The 19747-nt window shown below is 41.5% G+C and overlaps 1 protein-coding gene across 5 annotated transcripts; it reads left to right on the top strand.

Moving 5' to 3' along the window:
* Window positions 1-3183: 3183 nt before the first annotated feature.
* LOC105010136 (peroxisomal succinyl-coenzyme A thioesterase-like) lies at window positions 3184-18767 on the top strand. 5 transcript variants are annotated; one of them, XM_029117044.2, is made up of 11 exons: window positions 3187-3487; window positions 3638-3837; window positions 6681-6780; window positions 8287-8477; window positions 8688-8848; window positions 9381-9500; window positions 9590-9672; window positions 10166-10259; window positions 11211-11291; window positions 11384-11525; window positions 18246-18767. In XM_029117044.2, the coding sequence occupies exons 1-11, from the start codon at window positions 3381-3383 to the stop codon at window positions 18374-18376; spliced, it is 1410 nt and encodes a 469-aa protein (XP_028972877.2). In that variant the 5' UTR covers window positions 3187-3380; the 3' UTR covers window positions 18377-18767. The 5 variants fall into 5 exon arrangements, with proteins under 5 accessions (XP_034145925.1, XP_034145926.1, XP_028972877.2 ...); XM_034290034.1 differs by having other exon boundaries at window positions 3184-3487; window positions 8287-8848; XM_034290035.1 differs by lacking the exon at window positions 9381-9500 and having other exon boundaries at window positions 3185-3487; window positions 8287-8848.
* Window positions 18768-19747: the final 980 nt, after the last annotated feature.

Below are 19747 nucleotides of genomic sequence, written 5' to 3'. Positions count from 1 at the left end.
TCACTCCAAAGAAACCTTCCATCACCTGCCTAAATGACTACCACCCTGTATCACTGACCTCCATCAACATGAGGTGCTTCGAATGGCTGGTCAGAACCCACATCTGCTCCACCCTTCCTGAGACCTTGGACCCCTTTGCATACCATCCAAAGTAGATCTATGGATGATGCCATCGCCCTGACGACACACCATTCCCCCCCACCTGGAAAAATGCAACACATACAGGTGCTGGTCATATGAATAGAATATCATCAAAAAGTTTATTTATGTCAGTAATTACATTCAAAAAGTGAAACTTTAAAATATTATATTCTTTCATTACACAGAGACTGATATATTTCAAATGTTTATTTTAATTGTGATGATTATAACTGACAACTAATGAAAATCTCAAATTCACTATCTCCGAATATTTGAATATTACTTAAGACCAATACAAAGAAAGACATGATTTTTAGATGTTGGCCAACTGAAAAGTATGAACATGAAAAGTATGAGCATGTACAGCACTCAATACTTAGTTGGGGCTCCTGAATTACTGCAGCAATGCGGCATGGCATGGAGTTGATCAGTCTGTGGCACTGCTCAGGTGTTATGAGAGCCCAGGTTGCTCTGATAGTGGCCTTCAGCTCTTCTGCCTTGTTGGGTCTGGCGTATTGCATCTTCCTCTTCACAATACCCCATAGATTTTCTATAGGGTTAAGGTCAAGCGAGTTTGCTGGCCAATTAAGAACAGGGATACCATGGTCCTTAAACCAGGTACTGGTAGCTTTGGCACTGTGTGCAGGTGCCAAGTCCTGTTGGAAAATGAAATCTGGTCAGTTTATCTCCATAAAGTTGGTCAGCAGCAGGAAGCATGAAGTGCTCTAAAACTTCCTGGTAGACGGCTGCGTTGACCTTGGACCTCAGAAAACACAGAGGACCAACACCAGCAGATGACATGGCACCCCAAACCATCACTGACTGTGGAAACTTTACACTGGACTTCAAGCAACATGGATTCTGTGCCTCTCCTCTCTTCCTCCAGACTCTGGGACCTTGATTTCCAAAGGAAATGCAAAATGTACTTTAATAAGAGAACACAACTCAGCAGCAGTCCAGTCCTTTTTGTCTTTAGCCCAGGCGAGACACTTCTGACACTCTGTCCTGTTCAAGAGTGGCTTGACACAAGGAATGCGACAGCATACGTCTGTGCGTGGTGGTTCTTGAAGCACTGACTCCAGCTGCAGTCCACTCTGTGAATCTCCCCCACATTTTTGAATGGGTTTTGTTTCACAATCCTCTCCAGGGTACGGTTATCCCTATTGCTTGTACACTTTTTTCTACCACATCTTTTCCTTCCCTTCGCCTCTCTATTAATGTGCTTGGACACAGAGCTCTGTGAACACCAAGCCTTTTTAGCAATGACCTTTTGTGTCTTGCCCTCCTTGTGCAAGGTGTCAATGGTCGTCTTTTGGACAGCTGTCAAGTCAGCAGTCTTCCCCATGATTGTGTAGCCTACAGAACTAGACTGAGAGACCATTTAAAGGCCTTTGCCAGTGTTTTGAGTTAATTAGCTGATTAGAGTGTGGCACCAGGTGTCTTCAATATTGAACCTATTCAGAATATTCAAATTTTCTGAGATACTGAATTTGGGGTTTCCATTAGTTGTCAGTTATGATCATCGAAATTAAAAGAAATAAACACTCGAAATATATCAGTCTGTGTGGAATGAATACATTTTACAAGTTTCACTTTTTGAATGGAATTACTGAATCAACTTTTTGATGATATTCTAATTAAATGTCCAGCACCTGTATGTGAGGATGCTGTTCGTGGACTACAGCTCAGCATTCAACACTATTGTGCCTGGGCTTGTTCTTAAGCTCAGGACCCTGGGCTTGTTCTTAAGCTCAGGACCCTGGGACTTAACGCCTTCCTTTACAGTTGGATCCTTGACTTCCTGACGGGCAGACCCCAGCTGGTGAGAATGAGCAACCTCACCTCCTCTGCACTGACCCTGAGCACTGGATTCCCCCAGGGCTGCATACTCAGTCCGCTCCTGTACTCCCTATTCACACATGACTGCATGGCCACACAGCTCCAAAGTCATCCTTAGATTTGCGGACAACACAACCATCCTGGGTCTCATCTCCAACAATGGTGAGACCGCTTACAGAGAGGATGTAAAGAACCTGGCTACATGGTGTGAGGACAACAACCTCTCTCCCAACGTCTGCAAGACTAAGGAGATGATAGTGGACTTCAGGAAAGGTCAGCTCCACATCAATGGAGCTGAAGTGGAGAGAGTCTCTGACTTCAATTTCCTCAGTGTGTTCAGCAAAGATGACTCATCACTTGGTCTAGGCAAGCGAACTCGGCAGTGAAAACTGCCATAAAAACGACTACAATTCCTGAGGAGACTCAAAAAGTTTGGCATGTCTGAAAAAACTCAAAAACATCTGCAGTTGCACCATTGAGAACATCCTCTCAGGCTGCATTACTGCCTGGTATGGCAGCCTCCGCTGCGGATCGCAAGGCCCTCCAGAGGGTGGTGAAGTCTGCGGAGCACACCATTGGCTGCCATCTCCCCTCCATGCAAGGCATTTACCATACACAATGGCTTACGAAAGCACGGAACATCATCAAAGACTACAGCCACCCACATTATTGTCTGTTCACACTGCTTAACAGAGCATCAGGGCATCAGGGAGCATCAGGGCACGCACTTCCAGACTCAAAAACAGTTTTTTCCCCCTGGCCATAAGGCTCCTCAAACCAGCAACACTGATCTATGATTATATTGATCACACCATGACCATTCCAAATGCTATGATGTCTTACCATGTACATTTAATGTACATTAGAACACCTTTTGTATGTACCATTCATAGGCATATCACACTCATTTTGTAACATTCAATGCTTCTAACCATATTGTCCATATTTACCATTCTACACTCTTTAAGGTTGCTGCTGGTTTACATTATGTATATTGCAATATTTGTTTACTTTATACATTTCTTAATTCTTACTACGTACATGTTGTGTGCCATTCAGAATGACTGTGTTATTCGGTGCATTTGATAAATAAACTTTGAACCTCGGAGTCCGTGGTTGTTAACCGGAGTGAATGATACGCGTCTACCATACACTCTCAGGTTAATATTATTTCAAGAGCAACTCAAACAAATGCCAGAATTGCCAGATGGTCAATCCACCCATGAAGAGGCAGGGAAATGTCAGAGTGTTTTACGCTATTGAGCTGCTCTGTTCATATTGTATTTAGCCTAGCTGTAGAAGGCAGTGAAGAGTAACTACGTGGTATAGTAGGTCCCCTGGGCGTCTGAAATACAAATTCAGTTAAAACGGTCGGATTTCGTATTACCAATTCCAAAGCAATGCTGCGATTAAGTAGTTGCTGTCGCTTCGCGAGCACTGCCGCACGGACTTCGTACTTTCCTGCTCGAGTAAAAGTAACTGCTCGCGGACACATGTACAAGAAATGGTAAATAAAGCGATTTCGACATGCTTTCCGAATACGTAATGAAACTAACTCATTTATCTGTCTGACGGATTGATTTTATTTAGATTTTTTAAATGTCAAATAGGCTACAGGAAAATGTGAAGTGAATGCTATAATTCCTTTTCGTTACAGGTCTTCCACCATGGCTGCGATTTCCCCGATTTTGACAGTGCAACCCACCCGAGGACTCGTGGATGAGAAAATCATGGTGGTCGTTAAGAACCTACCCCAGTGTTTCGCGGTAACCCTACATTCTCTGCTTTACTCAGAGGGCAAGGATTACTGGGAGGCGTTCGGCAATTACACCAGTGACGACAAAGGAACGGTAACAGGTTGGCTGAAGTTGTTTAACAGACGGATTCTGGCATGTAGGGGAGACTGGGGTAGGATGAACCAGAATGTGAGTTTTCATAGCTAGAAAACTGATTTTTTTTTTTGCATTTGTGACCATATATTTAGGAAGAACCCATCAACTGGCAGTGATGGAAAAAGTGTTTTTTTTTGCCGTAATAATGTTTTTTGATTGTCATGGTACATTCTTTACTGCTCTGAGCAGGTTATCTTTGTGGTTAACTGGATGTTACCCTATATAAGCACCGCCACTCCATCCACAATCTTGTCGAAAAATGAAGGCACGTTTGGACATTATTGGACATTTTCTTTGAAATTATTTAAATACAGTTTGGTTGGGAAGTATTTGGACACTGACAATTTTGGATCTGATCATTTTGGCTCTGTATGCCACAACAATGGATGTGAAATTAAACAACCGAGATGCAATTGAAGTGCAGACTTTCAGGTTTAATTCAAGGGTTTGAACAAAAATATTGTAGGAATCGTTTAGGAAAAATCTTGTGATCGACTCGGCCATTGCAGAATATTCTACTTCTTTGCCTTAAACTCCTGGGTTGCTTTCGCAGTATGTTTTGTGTCATTGTCCATCTGTAAAGTGAAGCGCTGTCCAATCAACTTCACTGAATTTGGCTGAATCTGAGCAGACAATATATCCCTATACGTTTCAGAATTCATCCGACTGCTTCTGTCATATCATCAATGAACACTAGTGACCCAGTGCCATTGGAAGCCATACATGCCCATGCCATTACACTGCCTCCACCGTGTTTTACGGATGATGTGGTATGCTTCAGATCATGAAGCATACCACATCATCTTCTTCCATCATTCTGGTACAGGTTGATCTTAGTTTCATCTGTCCAGAGAATGCTGTTCCAGAACTGGGCTAACATTTTTAGATGTTTTTTGGCAAAGTTTAATCTGGCTTTATGAATGCTTATTCACTCTGTTCTTGAGGCTTATGAATGGTTTGCACCATGTGGTGAACCCTCTTTATTTCCTCTTGTGCAGTCTTCTCTTTAAGGTAGACTTGAATAATGATATGCCTACCTCCTGGAGAGTGTTCTTCCCTTGGCTGGATGTGAAGGGGTTTTTATTTACCATGGAAAGGATCCTATGATCATCCACCACTGTTGTCTTCGGTGGACTTCCAGGCCGTTTTAGGTTGCAGTGCTCTCCGGTGTATTATTTTCTTCTTAGAATGTACCAAACTGTTGATTTGGCCACTCCCAATGTTCCTGCTATCTCTCTAAGGATGGCCTGTTTCACTTGCATTGAGAGCTCCTTTGACCTCATGTTGTGTGTTCACAGCAAGAGCTTCCAAATGTGAATGCACACCTGGATTCAACTCCAGACCTTTTACCTGCTTAATTTATGAAGAAATAACTAAGCTTTTCACCTGTCAGCTTTTCATTGACAGGTGAAAAGCTGTTTTTTCCTGTCAATGAAACAGCTTTTGAGTCAGTTGTCCAATTACTTTTGGTCCCTTGAAAAAGTAGCAGTAAAAAAGCAATGGAGAAGATGTGGGACTAAGAGGTGTAGTTGGTGATTTCCTTTCCCCTGTCATCCCCTACTGTCAAAATGTAATTTGCTTTCCTTTTGCTGTTTACTCTAACAGACATGGAAACATTAATACAAATTACGTAGTGATGTATAATGCCCCCCATGTCCATAAGTACGAAAATGAAGTTTGATTTACTGTAATTCCCCGTTCATAAGCTGCACCATTAATTTTATTGCTATTTGTATGTATACAAACCTGAGTATTCACCACACCCAAATATAATCCGCTTTTGCCTGGAGAATCATTCTTTGGTTGAAATCTGTATGCTTGTTTCATTTATTGTGTCACCTTCCTTGTTTATCTTTATTGTGAACATATCCTCCCACTGCTTATTGCAATCCCTCGATTGCATATTGCAATGCCTCGATCTGGAGAATATCGCTTAGGTATTACTCCAAAAAGAATCACTGACCGGTATATGCTGCTTTTCCCCTCCGTGCTGGGCTGTTTACAGACTGCTGTGAGGTTAGTTTTAGATTGGCCATTCGACAGACTTTCGGCTCTTCAAATCTCAATAGCTCTTTAACAAAGTATTCATGTAATCCAATATTGGTCTCATTGTGATTACAAAAGTGTATACGATTTTGCACAGCCCTTATTTACCACGGAGAACAAACCCCTGTGTATCAGAGCCAAAACCAAAAAGGAAGCGATCTCCGGGACGGTGCTGGTTGTGGCAGCGTTCAAAATGTTATATAAAATGCATCTTCTTCAAACTTCTAGTTTCAATAGCTCTTACAAAAAGTATACAAAAAGTTTATCATGGCATTTCTACTGTTGGAGCTATTGAAATGAAGAAGTTCTGTAACATTTTGAAACTTCAGATATTGAAAATATAAAGGCTGTGCATTGTTCCTCACCCTCCCCTGATCAATAATATGTACTTTTCATAGTTATTGTACACTTTATGTAAGAGCTATTGAAACTAGGCTTGGGGTATGTTCTCCGTGGCTCGCTAACTTTATGCTCTGTTAAAATATCTGTCATAGGGAGCTACCAAAATGAATTTGTTGAAGAATAAAGGATGTTTCTGAAAACCCTGTAAAGCCAATTGTATCATGTATGCTAAATTCGTTTCTGGGACCTCTACATTGTCAAGCAGTCTTCTGTGAAAAAGTTTGCTGGTGGAAACGGTTTTAAAAATGGCAACTAATGTATTAGCTGCACCCATGTATTAACTGCTGTGGTTGGAAATGAAAAGAAAATCTTGTGTAAATTACGCCTAAACTAGCATGTCACTTAATATTGTTTAAATAGTGTCGCAGGATGCCAGTGTTGGAGGAACATATGAAGGCACAGAGCCCATGGGTCTACTGTGGAGCATGCAGCCTGTTCCAGGGAGTCGACCAGGCCTCCGGTAACACACCTACAGGATGGAATGTCTGGGGTCCATTTTACCAAAACAATGTTAGAGACATACAACACCGTTTCCCAAAAAGTTGGGACGCTGTGTAAAATGTAAATAAAAACAGAATGCAATGATGTGGAAAACCCTATATTCAATTTAAAATAGTACAAAGACAGCATATCAAATGTTGAAACAGACATTTTATTGTTTGTTGAAAAATATATGTCCACTTTGAATTTGATACCAGCAACACATTTCAAACAAGTTGGGAGGGAGGCAACAAAACACTGGATAAGTTGTGTAATGTTAAAAACAAAACCTGGTAGAATATCACACAACTAATTAGGTCAATTGGCAGCAGGTCAGTAACATGATTTGGTATTAAAAGATCATTCCACAGAGGATGGTCCTGTCAGAAGTGAGGATGGGAGGGGTTCAGACAGAACGGGCAAATAGTGCAACAATTAATCTACGGTACATAAAATCATTAAATGATTCAGAGAATCTGGAGAAGGTTCTGTATGCAAGGGACAAGGCCCGAAAACCAAATTGGATGGCCATGATTTTCAGGCCCTCAGGCAGCACTGCATTAGAAATGGAAATCACTGCATGGGTTCAGGAACACCTCCAAAAACCATTGTCTGTGAACACAGTACATCGCTGCATCCAAACCATGCAAAGATGAAACCATAAATATATAAGATCCAGAAATGCCGCATCGGATGGACAAACAAGGCCTTGCGTTTCAGCAAGATGATTCCAAACCACATTCTTGAGTATTACAACAACTTGGCTCTGTAGCAAAAGAGTCTGGGTGATAAACTCACCTGCCTGTTGTCCAGACTGGTCACCCATTGAAAACATTTGGTGCATTATGAATCAAAATATACGACAAAGGAGACCCTGAACTGTTGAGCAGCTGCAATGCTATATCAAGCAAGAATGGGAATACATATCTCACTTTCAAAACTACAGCAATTGGTCTCTTCATTTCCCAAACGCTTACAGAGTGTTGTTAACAGAAGAGGTGATGTAACACAGAAAATAAACATGCCCCCGTCCCAACTTTTTTGAAATCTTTGCTTGTTGTTTTTATTTGTATTTTACGCAGAGTCCCAACTTTTCTGGAAAGGGCTGTATAATGAGTATAACTCTGACATATAGGGAAAAAATTCACAAGTTAATAATAGATTGCACATCATTGATTGCACGTCTGTTTAATAAAACTAAATGATTGACTCCCTAGCAATTTATTTTGATTTCATTGATATTTATGAATTTCAGCCAAGTCAGCTGAAACTCTCACCAGAGCAGTGAACATATCACATGTCCTAAGCAGCTAGTTGACGTGTCACAAAACCTTGAAAATGACAGGGAGTCTACCAGGCCTCCGGTAACACACCTACAGGATGGAATGTTTGGGGTCCATTTTACAAACAAAACGTTACGCAGACATATTGTTAAGGATGGTCTAGTAAACTAAGCATCTTTCTCTTCCCCCAACCCCACCCCCAGGTTGAGAAAGATGAATGTCCTCACTCCCATGGTGGTACACATCTCTGTGTACAGTGGTCATGTGACTGAGGGCTTCAGCAAGCAGTCTCCCCTAGCAACTGTTGACATAGAGCGATGGTACCTGGCACCAGGTGTTCGCAGAATTGACATCAGGGAAAATGGGGTCAAAGGCACCCTGTTTATACCCCCAGGTACCAAAGCATTGTTCTGTCCTGACCGAAACACACAACTTTGCATCACAGCCCTAATTGTCATTGACACATTCAAGCTCTTGGACCGTTTCACACCAGGATCAACAAAACTATATATCGAGGTATATCGAATGCACTACTTACAAAGAAACAAACTACAAATTTACAGTGCCCTACTCACAAGTATTTTATTGCCTTTCTGTGTCTCAGGTCCTGGACCCTTCCCTGGTGTGTTGGATTTGTGGGGTGGGGGGGGTGGACTGGTGGAGTACCGATCTGGACTCCTGGCATCACATGGTTTTGTTTCCATGGCTCTAGAATACCTTTCCTCTGAGATCAGTGCCTCAAATGTTGATGACAAATATTTTGAGGTGTGTGCACACTTGTATACTCTCAGCTAGTTCTTATTGGACAAAACATTAGAATGTGGAAGATTTGTGGATTAAGCAATTTACATTTACAATGTCCAGAAATGATTTTGACACACTGCAGGCTAGAGTTTACAGAGGTGCAATAAGGAAAAAGCATCCAGTCACTGGTAGTTCTGCAGGTGAAAACAACTTTTTAATGAGAGCAGTGGTGGCGGTTACTCCAGTTTACTTAATTGTCCTTCTCAATCCCATAGAATAACTTTGGGATGAAGTGGAACAGGATGTTTGCACGTGAATGTGTGTCTAAAAAATCAGCAGGGTTTGGGATTTAATGTGGGTACAACTAGAAACATGTTGAACAAGATCAGAGCCCTGGCGGGTGGGCTCTGGACCATGCTCAGCCAATCTGGTTGGTGTACTAAAACATCATCACATTGTATTGAATTGGATCTTATATAGTTTTGTTTTTTCTTGAGCTCGAGCTCTGTTCTCTAATTTATTACCTCTCCATCTGTGGTGTTATATTGTGTAGAAAGCATTCAGGATTGTTCAAGAGCACCCATTGGTTATGAAGGACAGTGTTGCGTTGTTTGGGCTCTGCTTTGGTACATCAGTGACCCTCAAAATGGCAGCCTACTCAAAAGCCATCAGCGTGAGTCTCTACCTTTTGGTAAATGCATGAATAGTGTGTTTGTAATTGGCCGTATTAGTGTTAAACAGTCAGTACTGTGTGTATTCCAGCCTAGATGCTGTGTGTGTGTCAGTGGGAGTCACGTCCAACCAGTCAACAAGTCGCTCAGTGAGTTTTTTTCAAAGTTTACAGCGTGAGTGAAACCCCTTCATGTACTTCATGTATGAATAATACTTAACATGTAAAAGGAAGATGAAATGCATTTAACTTCCTCAAATATGAATACAAAACAATCAAGTCTCAATCTGTTCAAAGTGTATAAAGTATTATATACTGTAAGTCAGGGTCCCAACCAGGGTTACAGGGACCCACTGCTTGCTATTCATAGTCTCAGCACCTCCTGAGGAGATACCGATTAGCACTTTTACCATTTCACCACTTCTGATATGTATATGTATTTTGTTTGTCCATTGGCGAGACGCAAGCCACTACTGCCAGTGGGCACGTTGTCTGACCGTTGGTCAGTGTGAAGCGTGTCAGAGCTTTTTTTTTTTAAAGAGAATGGCTTAGTGTCAGCAGATGCTAGCAATGTCCAGATTACTTCCTTTTTATGGTTGGAGACACAACCTTTTCTGTTTTTGGAAGTCAATTTCTTTTGTGACTAAAACATTATATTGTATTGCCAGGGACATGAATTCATCCAGATGGGATGACGAGGGTCGTCTGATCGTTAGAGATATCACTGTGCCTATTCCAACTGAGCCAGGAGAGAAAGTGGATGTAAGTCAGCACATTCTCACAGACACAGGGTGGCCATACTTGTGAACATTAGAGAAAGATTAAGCTTACGGTACATTTTATCATTAGTCAACCAATGATCTGGAAGTCATTACAAATGCTAGTTATTTTAGAAAGGACAGGTTTTGGAGGTTTCTGGAAAATGATCCTGCAGGATCGAGTCAGCTTGGGTAGTATGAAGAGACACTAGTCACTGTCAAGAGTAACTGGTCTCCCATCCAAGGGCCCAACAGGACTTACCCCGCTGTGTGATTCAAGGTGATATGCTGGTGGCTGTCCGCAGAACAGAGAAAATGTGTTCCAAGGTGTTTATTATTCCAATTGGACTCTTAATATCTCACCCGGCACAGCCAGAAGAGGACTGGTCACCCCTCTGAGCCTGGGTCCTCTCTAGGTTTTCTTCCTAATATTCGACCTTCTTAGGGAGTTTTTCCTAGCCACTGAAATTCAACACTACTGTTGTTTGCTCCTTGGGGTTTAAGGCTGGGTGTCTCTGTAAAGCACTTTGTGACAACTGCTGTTGTAAAAAGGGCTTTATAAATAAATTTGATTGATTGATTGATGTGTTCATTTACGAAATCCTGTTGGATTAAGAAATCCTGTTGGTCTCTGGAGGTAAAATGTATTGATCTTGATAGGTTGGATTAAGTTATTAAAACAAATGATGAAGACCACTTTCTGATGTTATGGCTAAATGTGAAAACTTATGTAATCAAAAAAGCTAGCAGTCTTTGATAACTTACAACTTACAAATGCAACAGCCTTAATTGTCTAATGCTTAAACCTAACCTAGAGCTTAAAATGTTTCTTATATTGGAATGCATTCCTTGATGACTTTGTTTATTCATTGAGACTTTTAGCAGGGAGGAGGAAATGTCCATTAATGTTGGGTGTCGTTGTGAGTTTTTTTATTTGTTGTTGAATCTCTAACAGGTGGGGAGAATAAAGTGTCCTGTGATCTTGATTGTCGGCGAGGACGATCAGAGTTGGGCCACAGTGGAGTCTGCCGAGGATGTGAGTACATACCACACATAAAAAAGATTCACAAGCTTCTCAGGCCCCATTGTGGTTGACGTTGCCTGTGATCTTTAACCAATGAACTGCAGATAACCCAGATGATGCGTGCAGCAGGAAATGAACACCTGCTGACCACGTTCCGATACCCCGGTGCTGGACACCTCATTGAGCCACCCTACACTCCCCACGTCAGAGCCAGCAACTTCAAAAAGCAAAACACAAGAGATAAAGGTACTGCACTGTCACACAGATTTGGACTGAAATTGGAACCAGTGCTCAAATTTTGTGCTGGTACTGTTTACAGTTGTGCTCATAAGTTTGCATACCCTGGCAGAAATTTTGGCATTGATTTAGAAAATATGACTGATCATTCAAAAAAAAAAGTATTTTATTTAAGCATAGGGATCATATGAAGCCATTTATCATCACATTGTTGTTCGGCTCCTTTTTAAATCGTAATGATAACAGAAATCGCCCAAATGGCCCTAGTCAGAGGTTTACATACCCTTGAATGATTGGCTTTTTTACAGACAGGGTGACACACAGGTGAAAATGATAATCCATCCATCATCTTCAGCTTATCCGGGCCGGGTCGCGGGGGCAGCAGTCTAAGCAGGGATGCCCAGACTTCCCTCTCCCCAGACACTTCCTCCAGCTCTTCCGGGGGGACACCGAGGCATTCCCAGGCCAGCCGGGAGACATAGTCCCTCCAGCGTGTCCTAGGTCTTCCCCGGGGTCTCCTCCCGGTGGGACGGGACCGGAAACACCTTCCCAGGAAGGCGTTCCGGAGGCATCCGAAACAGATGCCCAAGCCACCTCAGCTGACCCCTCTCGATGTGGAGGAGTAGCGGCTCTACTCTGAGCTCCTCCTGGGTGACCGAGCTTCTCACCCTATCTCTAAGGGATTGTCCAGCCACCCTGTGGAGAAAGCTCATTTCGGCCGCCTGTACCCGGGATCTTGTCCTTTCGGTCATGACCCAAAGCTCATGACCATAGGTGAGAGTAGGAACGTAGATTGACCGGTAAATCGAGAGCTTCACCTTGCGGCTCAGCTCTTTCTTCACCACGGCAGACCGATACATCGACCGCATTACTGCAGAAGCTGCACCAATTCGTCTGTCAATCTCCCGTTCCATCCTTCCCTCACTCGTGAACAGGACCCCTAGATACTTAAACTCCTCCACTTGAGGCAGGCACTCTCCACCAACCTGAAGTGGGCAAGCCACCCTTTTCCGACTGATGACCATGGCCTCGGATTTGGAGGTACTGATTTTCATCCCCACCGCTTCACACTCGGCTGCAAACCGTCCAAGTGCATGCTGAAGGTCCTGGCTTGAAGGGGCCAACACGACAACATCATCCGCAAAGAGCAGAGACGAAATCGTGTGGTCCCCAAACCTGACACCCTCCGGCCCCTGGCTGCGCCTAGAAATTCTGTCCATAGAAATTACGAACAGAACCGGCGACAAAGGGCAGCCCTGCAACATGCACAGGGAACAAGTCTGACTTACTGCCGGCAATGCGGACCAAGCTCCTGCTTCGGTCGTACAGGGACCTGACAGCCCTTAGCAAAGGACCCAGGACCCCATATTCCCGAAGCACCCTCCACAGGATGCCGCGAGGGACACAGTCGAATGCCTTCTCCAAATCCACAAAACACATGTGGATTGGTTGGGCAAACTCCCATGAACCCTCAATCACCCTGTAGAGGGTATAGAGCTGGTCCAGTGTTCCACGGCCTGGACGAAAACCACACTGGAAAAACCAGGCCGTGGAAAATGACAATTAAAGGTGAATTTCCCACATCTGTGGCTTTTTAAATTGCAATTAGTGTCTGTGTATAAATAGTCAATGACTTTGTTAGCTCTCACGTGGATGCACTGAGCAGGCTAGATACACAGCCATGGGGAGCAGAAAAGACCTGTCAAAAGACCTGCATACCAAGGTAATGGAACTTTCTAAAGATGGAAAAGGATATAAAAACATATACAAAGCCATGCAAATGCCTGTCAGTACTGTTCAATCACTTATTCAATCACTGTTAGCCAGCCTGCTAGCATAGTGGAGTCTGTCAATAGCATAGCCAGAGTAGTTAGTACAGCTTTACCTATTGCCACTGTGACTCGTTACAGGCTGAGAAAAGTTAAACAAGGTAGTGCTAACAAAAACAACCTTATTAAGATAAAGCCTTCCTCCACCTCGGTCAAAAATAAAAATAATTGTATCACTTCGCATCTCAAAATGGGACTCCTAAATATTAGATCTCTTGCTCCAAAGGCAGTTGCAGTAAATGAATTAATCTCTGATCATAAACTAGATGCTATTGGTTTATGTGAAACGTGGCTAAAGCCTAATGAATTCACTGCCTTAAATGAGGCCTCTCCTCCTGGCTATACTAGTGATCATATCCCTCGTGCGTCCCGAAAAGGAGGGGGTGTCGCTAATATTTATGACAGTAAATATAAACTTACTCTCAAACATATCACAGAGTTTCATTCTTTCGAAGTTTTACTCATGAAAGTTAACCAGGCCGATAAATCATTTTACATAGCTACTATTTATAGGCCCCCCGGGCCATACACATTGTTCCTCAATGAGTTTCCAGAATTCCTGTCTAACCTTGTAGTCAAGGCAGATAGTATTCTAATTTTTGGCGATTTCAATATTTATATGGAAAACTCCAATGATCCTCTTCAAAAAGCCTTTGAAGCCATAATTGACTCAATGGGTTTCATCCAACATGTCTCATGTCCAACACATTGCCAAAATCATACCTTAGATTTAGTCCTGTCACGAGAAATAGATATTGTAGATCTAATAATTTACCCCCAAAATCCTGGATTATCGGATCACTGTCTTATTACATTTACCGTTAAAACAAGAAATCCACTTGCCCCCCAAACAATGAGTTTCAAAAGCCGTACTATAAATTCTCGGACTACAAATAAATTCCTTGATATTCTTACTAGTTCGCTCATTAACGACAGAGTAAATAAATCTGTAAACGATCAAATCGAGGATCTAAACTCAATACTGCGAAATACATTAGACATAGTTGCACCACTAAAAACTAAAGAAATACGCAACAAGAAACTTGCTCCCTGGTACACAGACAATACTAGAGCACTTAAGCAAGCCTCCAGAAAATTGGAGCGAAAGTGGCGCTCCACCAAGTTGGAAGTATTTAGACTAGCCTGGATAGACAGTACAGTACAATACCGAAAATCACTCACGTCTGCTCGATCAGCTTATTTCTCCAACCTGATTGAGGCGAACAAAAACAATCCAAAATTTCTCTTTGATACAGTTGCAAAGTTAACAAAAAAGCAAAGCTTAGCAAGTGAAGTGGGTCTTCACTTTAGTTGTAATGAATAAATGAACTACTTTGATGAAAAGATCGTCACCATTAGAAAACAAATAACTGACTCCTTAAATAGTTATGGTCCTCAAAATCTCAGTTGTCCAAAAAATGTCCTGAACCTCCCTGACCAGGTGTCAATGGGGACACTTGAATTTTTTGATACCGTATCGCTCGACACATTTACAAAATTTGTAATGAGTTCTAAACCCACAAACTCTCAGCTAGACCCGATTCCTACAAAATTATCATTTCCTGTGCTAGGTCAGCCAATGCTGAACATAATAAATTGCTCCCTTTCCTCCGGATGCGTACCAAACTCATTAAAAATTGCGGAAATTAAGCCTCTTCTAAAAAAATCTATTCTAGATCCCGACATATTAAACAATTATAGGCCAATATCGAACCTCCCGTTCCTCTCAAAAATCTTAGAAAAATGTGTTTCCCAACAACTGAATGCCTTCCTAAAGACAAAAAACATTTATGAAATATTCCAGTACGGTTTTAGATCCCATCATAGTACTGAGACTGCACTTGTGAAGGTAACAAATGACCTTCTAATGGCCTCAGACAAAGGTTCCGCATCCGTCCTGTTGCTTCTTGATCTTAGTGCTGCTTTTGACACTATTGATCACTCCCTTCTCTTAGAGAGACTGGAAACCAATATTGGGCTATGTGGACATGTTCTAGCCTGGTTTAAATCTTATTTATCTGAAAGATATCAGTTCGTTAGTGTGGATGGCATATCCTCTGACAAGTCAAAGGTATGCTTTGGAGTTCCTCAAGGCTCGGTTCTGGGCCCATTATTGTTCTCACTATACATGCTCCCTCTGGGCGATGTAATCCGAAATCATAATATTAACTTTCACTGTTAGGCTGATGACACACAGTTATATATTTCAATGAAGCATGGAGAAGCCCCTAAATTAGCTATTTTGGAAGCATGCGTTTCAGATATTAGGAAGTGGATGACAGAGAATTTCTTGCTCTTAAACTCAAATAAAACAGAAATGCTCCTTTTAGGACCCAAAAAACAAAGAGCGTTGCTAGCAGATCTCACTGTGAACCTCGACGGCTGCATGGTCGTATCCCAAAAAACTGTAAAAAACCTTGGCGTTACCCTTGACCCTGACCTCTCCTTTGAAGAACATATAAAATATGTCTCAAGAGTTGCTTATTTTCATCTTCGAAACATCGCAAAAATTAGAAACTTTCTATCAAAAACTGATGCAGAAAAATTAATCCATGCTTTCGTTACTTCTAAATTAGATTACTGCAATGCTCTTCTCTCTGGTTATCCAGACAAATTAATAAATAAACTTCAATTAGTGCTGCACACGCCTGCTAGAATCCTAACTAGAACACAAAATGTGAACACATTACTCCTGTCCTGGCGTCCTTACATTGGCTGCCTGTTAGGGTTAGGGCTGATTTTAAGGTTTTACTCTTAACCTATAAATCAATACATGGACTTGCTTCTACTTATCTGGCTGAAATGATCCAGCCGTACATACCTACACGTAACCTTAGATCGCAAGATGCAGGCCTTTTAATTGTACCTAGAATTTCTAAACAAACAGTTGGCGGCAGGGCCTTTTCTCATAGAGCTCCACTCCTGTGGAATGATCTGCCAATTAAGGTTAGAAATGCAAACTCAGTGCAAACTTTCAAGTGTCTACTAAAAACTCATCTCTACAGCACGGTTTATAATTAGGTGTAGCCTGGTTGATGCCTGGCAATGTGGTTGGATTGATTTCCTGCCTGTTGGGCCCTGTCCGGGGCCTCCCCCGGGTAGGGCCACAGTGTCACCGGACCCCCCCGTCTCAGTTCCAAGGTGTTACGCTGCTATATTATTGTGCTGGGGGATATGAGGGATGTACTACTAACTTTTCTCAGTTTCCTCCAGTTTTACATTTTAGAAGGAGATGAGGTCCTGGTCCACACCTGCGGATTACCTGGTTTGGGGGGCCCGTTGCTGTCCCTGTCCTTGTCCACCTGGTCATACTTCTGACCTAGTCTAAAATCAAATAGACTCTGGATTTAGCCCAGAGAAATGTATTTATTATTATTGGACTCTTTAATATCTCACCCGGCACAGCCAGAAGAGGACTGGTCACCCCTCTGAGTCTGGGTCCTCTCTAGGTTTCTTCCTAAAATTCGACCTTAGGGAGTTTTTCCTAGCCACTGAAATTCAACACTACTGTTGTTTGCTCCTTGGAGTTTAAGGCCGGGTGTCTCTGTAAAGCACTTTGTGACAACTGCTGTTGTAAAAAGGGCTTTATAAATACATTTGATTGATTGATTGATTGATTAAGAAGTGGAATATTCTGGGATTTCTTGATACCAAGCCAAGATACCAAGAAAGATTTTAGCCAAAACCGCCCGAAGAATTGTTTGGGATACAAAGGAAAACCCACAGGTAACTTCAGGAGAGTTACAAGCGGCTCTGAAAAAAGACGGTGTGGTTGTTTCAAGGAGCACAATACGACGATATCTGAACAAAAATAAGCTGCATGGTCGAGTTGCCAGAAAGAAGCCTTTACTGCAGCAATGCCACAAAAAAGCCTGGTTACAGTATGCCTGACAACACCTTGACACACCTCTGGCACACTGTAATTTGGAGTGACGAGACCAAAATAAAAGCTTTAAGCGCATAAAGATTAATAAAAATACTATAAGCATTATGTTTGAAGAGGGGTCAACAAGGCCCTTGCTGATGTTTTGGGGGTGTGTGAGCTCTAAAGGCACAGGGAATCTTGTGAAAATTGATGGCAAGATGAATGCAGCATGTTATCCCGAAAATACTGGTGCACAATATGCATTCTTCTGCACGAAAGCTGTGCATGGTACGCTCTTGGACTTTCCAGCACGACAATGACCCTAAGCACAAGTGGTTACAGCAAAAAATGGTTCTGGAGTGGCCAAGGTTCTGGATTGACCATCACAGTCTCCTGACCTTAATGTAATCGAGCCACTCTGGGGAGATCTCAAACTTGCGGTTAATGCAAGACAACCAAAGACTTTGCATGTCCTGGAGGCATTTTGCAAAGATGAATTGGCAGCTATACCACCTTCAAGAATTCGGGGCCACATAGACAACTATTACAAAAGACTGCACACTGTCATTGATGCTGAAGGGGGCAATACACAGTATTAAGAAGTAAGGGTATGCAAACTTTTGAACAGTCAGTTCATTCTTTTCTTTGTTTCCATGTTTTGTTTTATGATTGTGCTACTCTGTTATGACTTACAGTTGAATGTGAATCCCATAAGAAGTAAAAGACGTGTTTTGCATGCTCACTCCTGTTTTCTTTACAAATGGTACATTTAATACAAATTCTCAGAAGGGTATGCAGGAACTACAGTAGGTGCAGGAACTACAGTAAAACAATAGAATATAATTTGATTGCTTGAAGGTGTCGGTATCTCGCCCCTGTTCAAGTCAAGCACTACACATCTGTGCCAAAATGTAACCTGGAAGAATTTCTATTGAAAACAACGTGGATGCCTGGAATTAGGGCAATGTAATTAGGAATATCCTTGTGTATAACCAATCCTAGATTCACAAACTAACATGTGTATACCTTTTGTAGTGGTCATGTTATGGGGAGGGTTCCTCAAGCTACATGCAGATGCTCAAGAAGATTCCTGGGAAAAGATTCTCTGTTTTTTACAGCATCATCTCTACCCCAGGCAAGACTCAGTCTCTCAGGCCAAGCTGTGATGTCACACCCAAGGCCCTTCAGAACTAGTATGATCATGTATGGAAGCTAAATCTTAATAGCGTTAATAAGTTGAGCCTGGTGATAAAAAATATTTTTGGTTTGGCACAATGTTCAAATTAATTTTCAGTGTGATATAAAGGCTACAAAAAAGCTAAATGTTTTTATGAATGTGATAATAATCTTACATACAACAGTTCTTTGTAGTAGAGGAATCTGGTGGAAATCACACTATAGGTTACAAAATCAATGCTTGTTCTTAAAGGGGCAGTAGCATACATTGGGTGTACAGGATTCAAGTATAGAATTGTTTACTTGGCAATTATTCTTCTGCTCTTTCATGTGAATGTTATCTCTTAAATATTATTCTCTTCAATAAATGTTATTACAACACGATCGCTTTGATTCATAATATTTTTATCCAATTAATCGATTAATTGCAATGATAATTGATGGATTGATCTTTTATCAAAATATTTGTTAATTGCAGTCCTAGAACAAGTTGTATACCGACTCTGAAGGTGTGTTTATGTATAGGCTAATCCTGAGATTTTTGTGTTGCGAATTTCTTTTGTTTTTCTTTCGTAATTTTGGGGTTCATAAACTTTTTGTACTGGATATTTGGAATTCCACTTCCATCATTTTCCATTCACCAACATAATTTGTATCAGGTAGCAACTAACTATACTGACTTATTCTGCATTTTAGGATAATTTCAAAGAAATTAATGTTGAAGAAATGAATTTTACTATTTTATTCTGTACTGTATGAAGTGGCTCATGTTGTCTTTACACAGGGGCACAATTCTGATATTTATTTTACTTCTTTCTCTTTAACCCAATCAGATCATCTGCTCTGATAAATATCTGATGTTATTAGTTAAAAAACGAATTAGTGGGGAGAATTGTGTAATTTACCATATTTACAGTAACCCTAGTCAAAGAGTGTTTAATTTTCTATCGTGATTCGGAATCATCCTATAGGATTTGTGACACATCTAGTAGAAATCTGATAACATTGCAACTCCTATTACAATTAGAATTAGAAAAGGCCAAAATAATCAGATTTGATTAAAATAGGATGTTATATATTTCTTTATGTTGGCCCCGATGACTTTGTTTATTCATTGAGTCATATATCGCAACATGGCAATAGATGGGGAGGATTGAATTACATTAATGTTAGTTGTCGGAGAGGATGATCAGAACTGGGCCACAGTGGAGTCTGCGGAAGATATGAGTACATACCCCAGGCCAAGCAGTGATGTTACACACAAAGCCAGAATTAATATAATGGTGTATGGAAGCTAAATCTTAATAGTCTAAATACAAAAAAGTTGGGACGCTGTGTAAAATGTCTTGCTGAAATAAGCA

The sequence above is a fragment of the Esox lucius genome, chromosome 23 (genome assembly GCF_011004845.1).
Source record: "Esox lucius isolate fEsoLuc1 chromosome 23, fEsoLuc1.pri, whole genome shotgun sequence".
Lineage (NCBI taxonomy): Eukaryota > Metazoa > Chordata > Actinopteri > Esociformes > Esocidae > Esox > Esox lucius.
The sequence above is the reverse complement of the archived record's forward strand: the minus strand, read 5'-3'. Positions and strand labels throughout refer to the sequence as shown.

Coding starts and splice junctions, on each gene's coding strand:
- LOC105010136 (XM_034290034.1), top strand. CDS start 3,381: ATGCTGCGATTAAGTAGTTGCTGTCGCTTCGCGAGCACTGCCGCACGG. Junction 3,488..3,637: donor GGACACATGTACAAGAAATG/GTAAATAAAGCG, acceptor TTTTCGTTACAG/GTCTTCCACCATGGCTGCGA. Junction 11,526..18,245: donor GCAAAACACAAGAGATAAAG/GTACTGCACTGT, acceptor TACCTTTTGTAG/TGGTCATGTTATGGGGAGGG.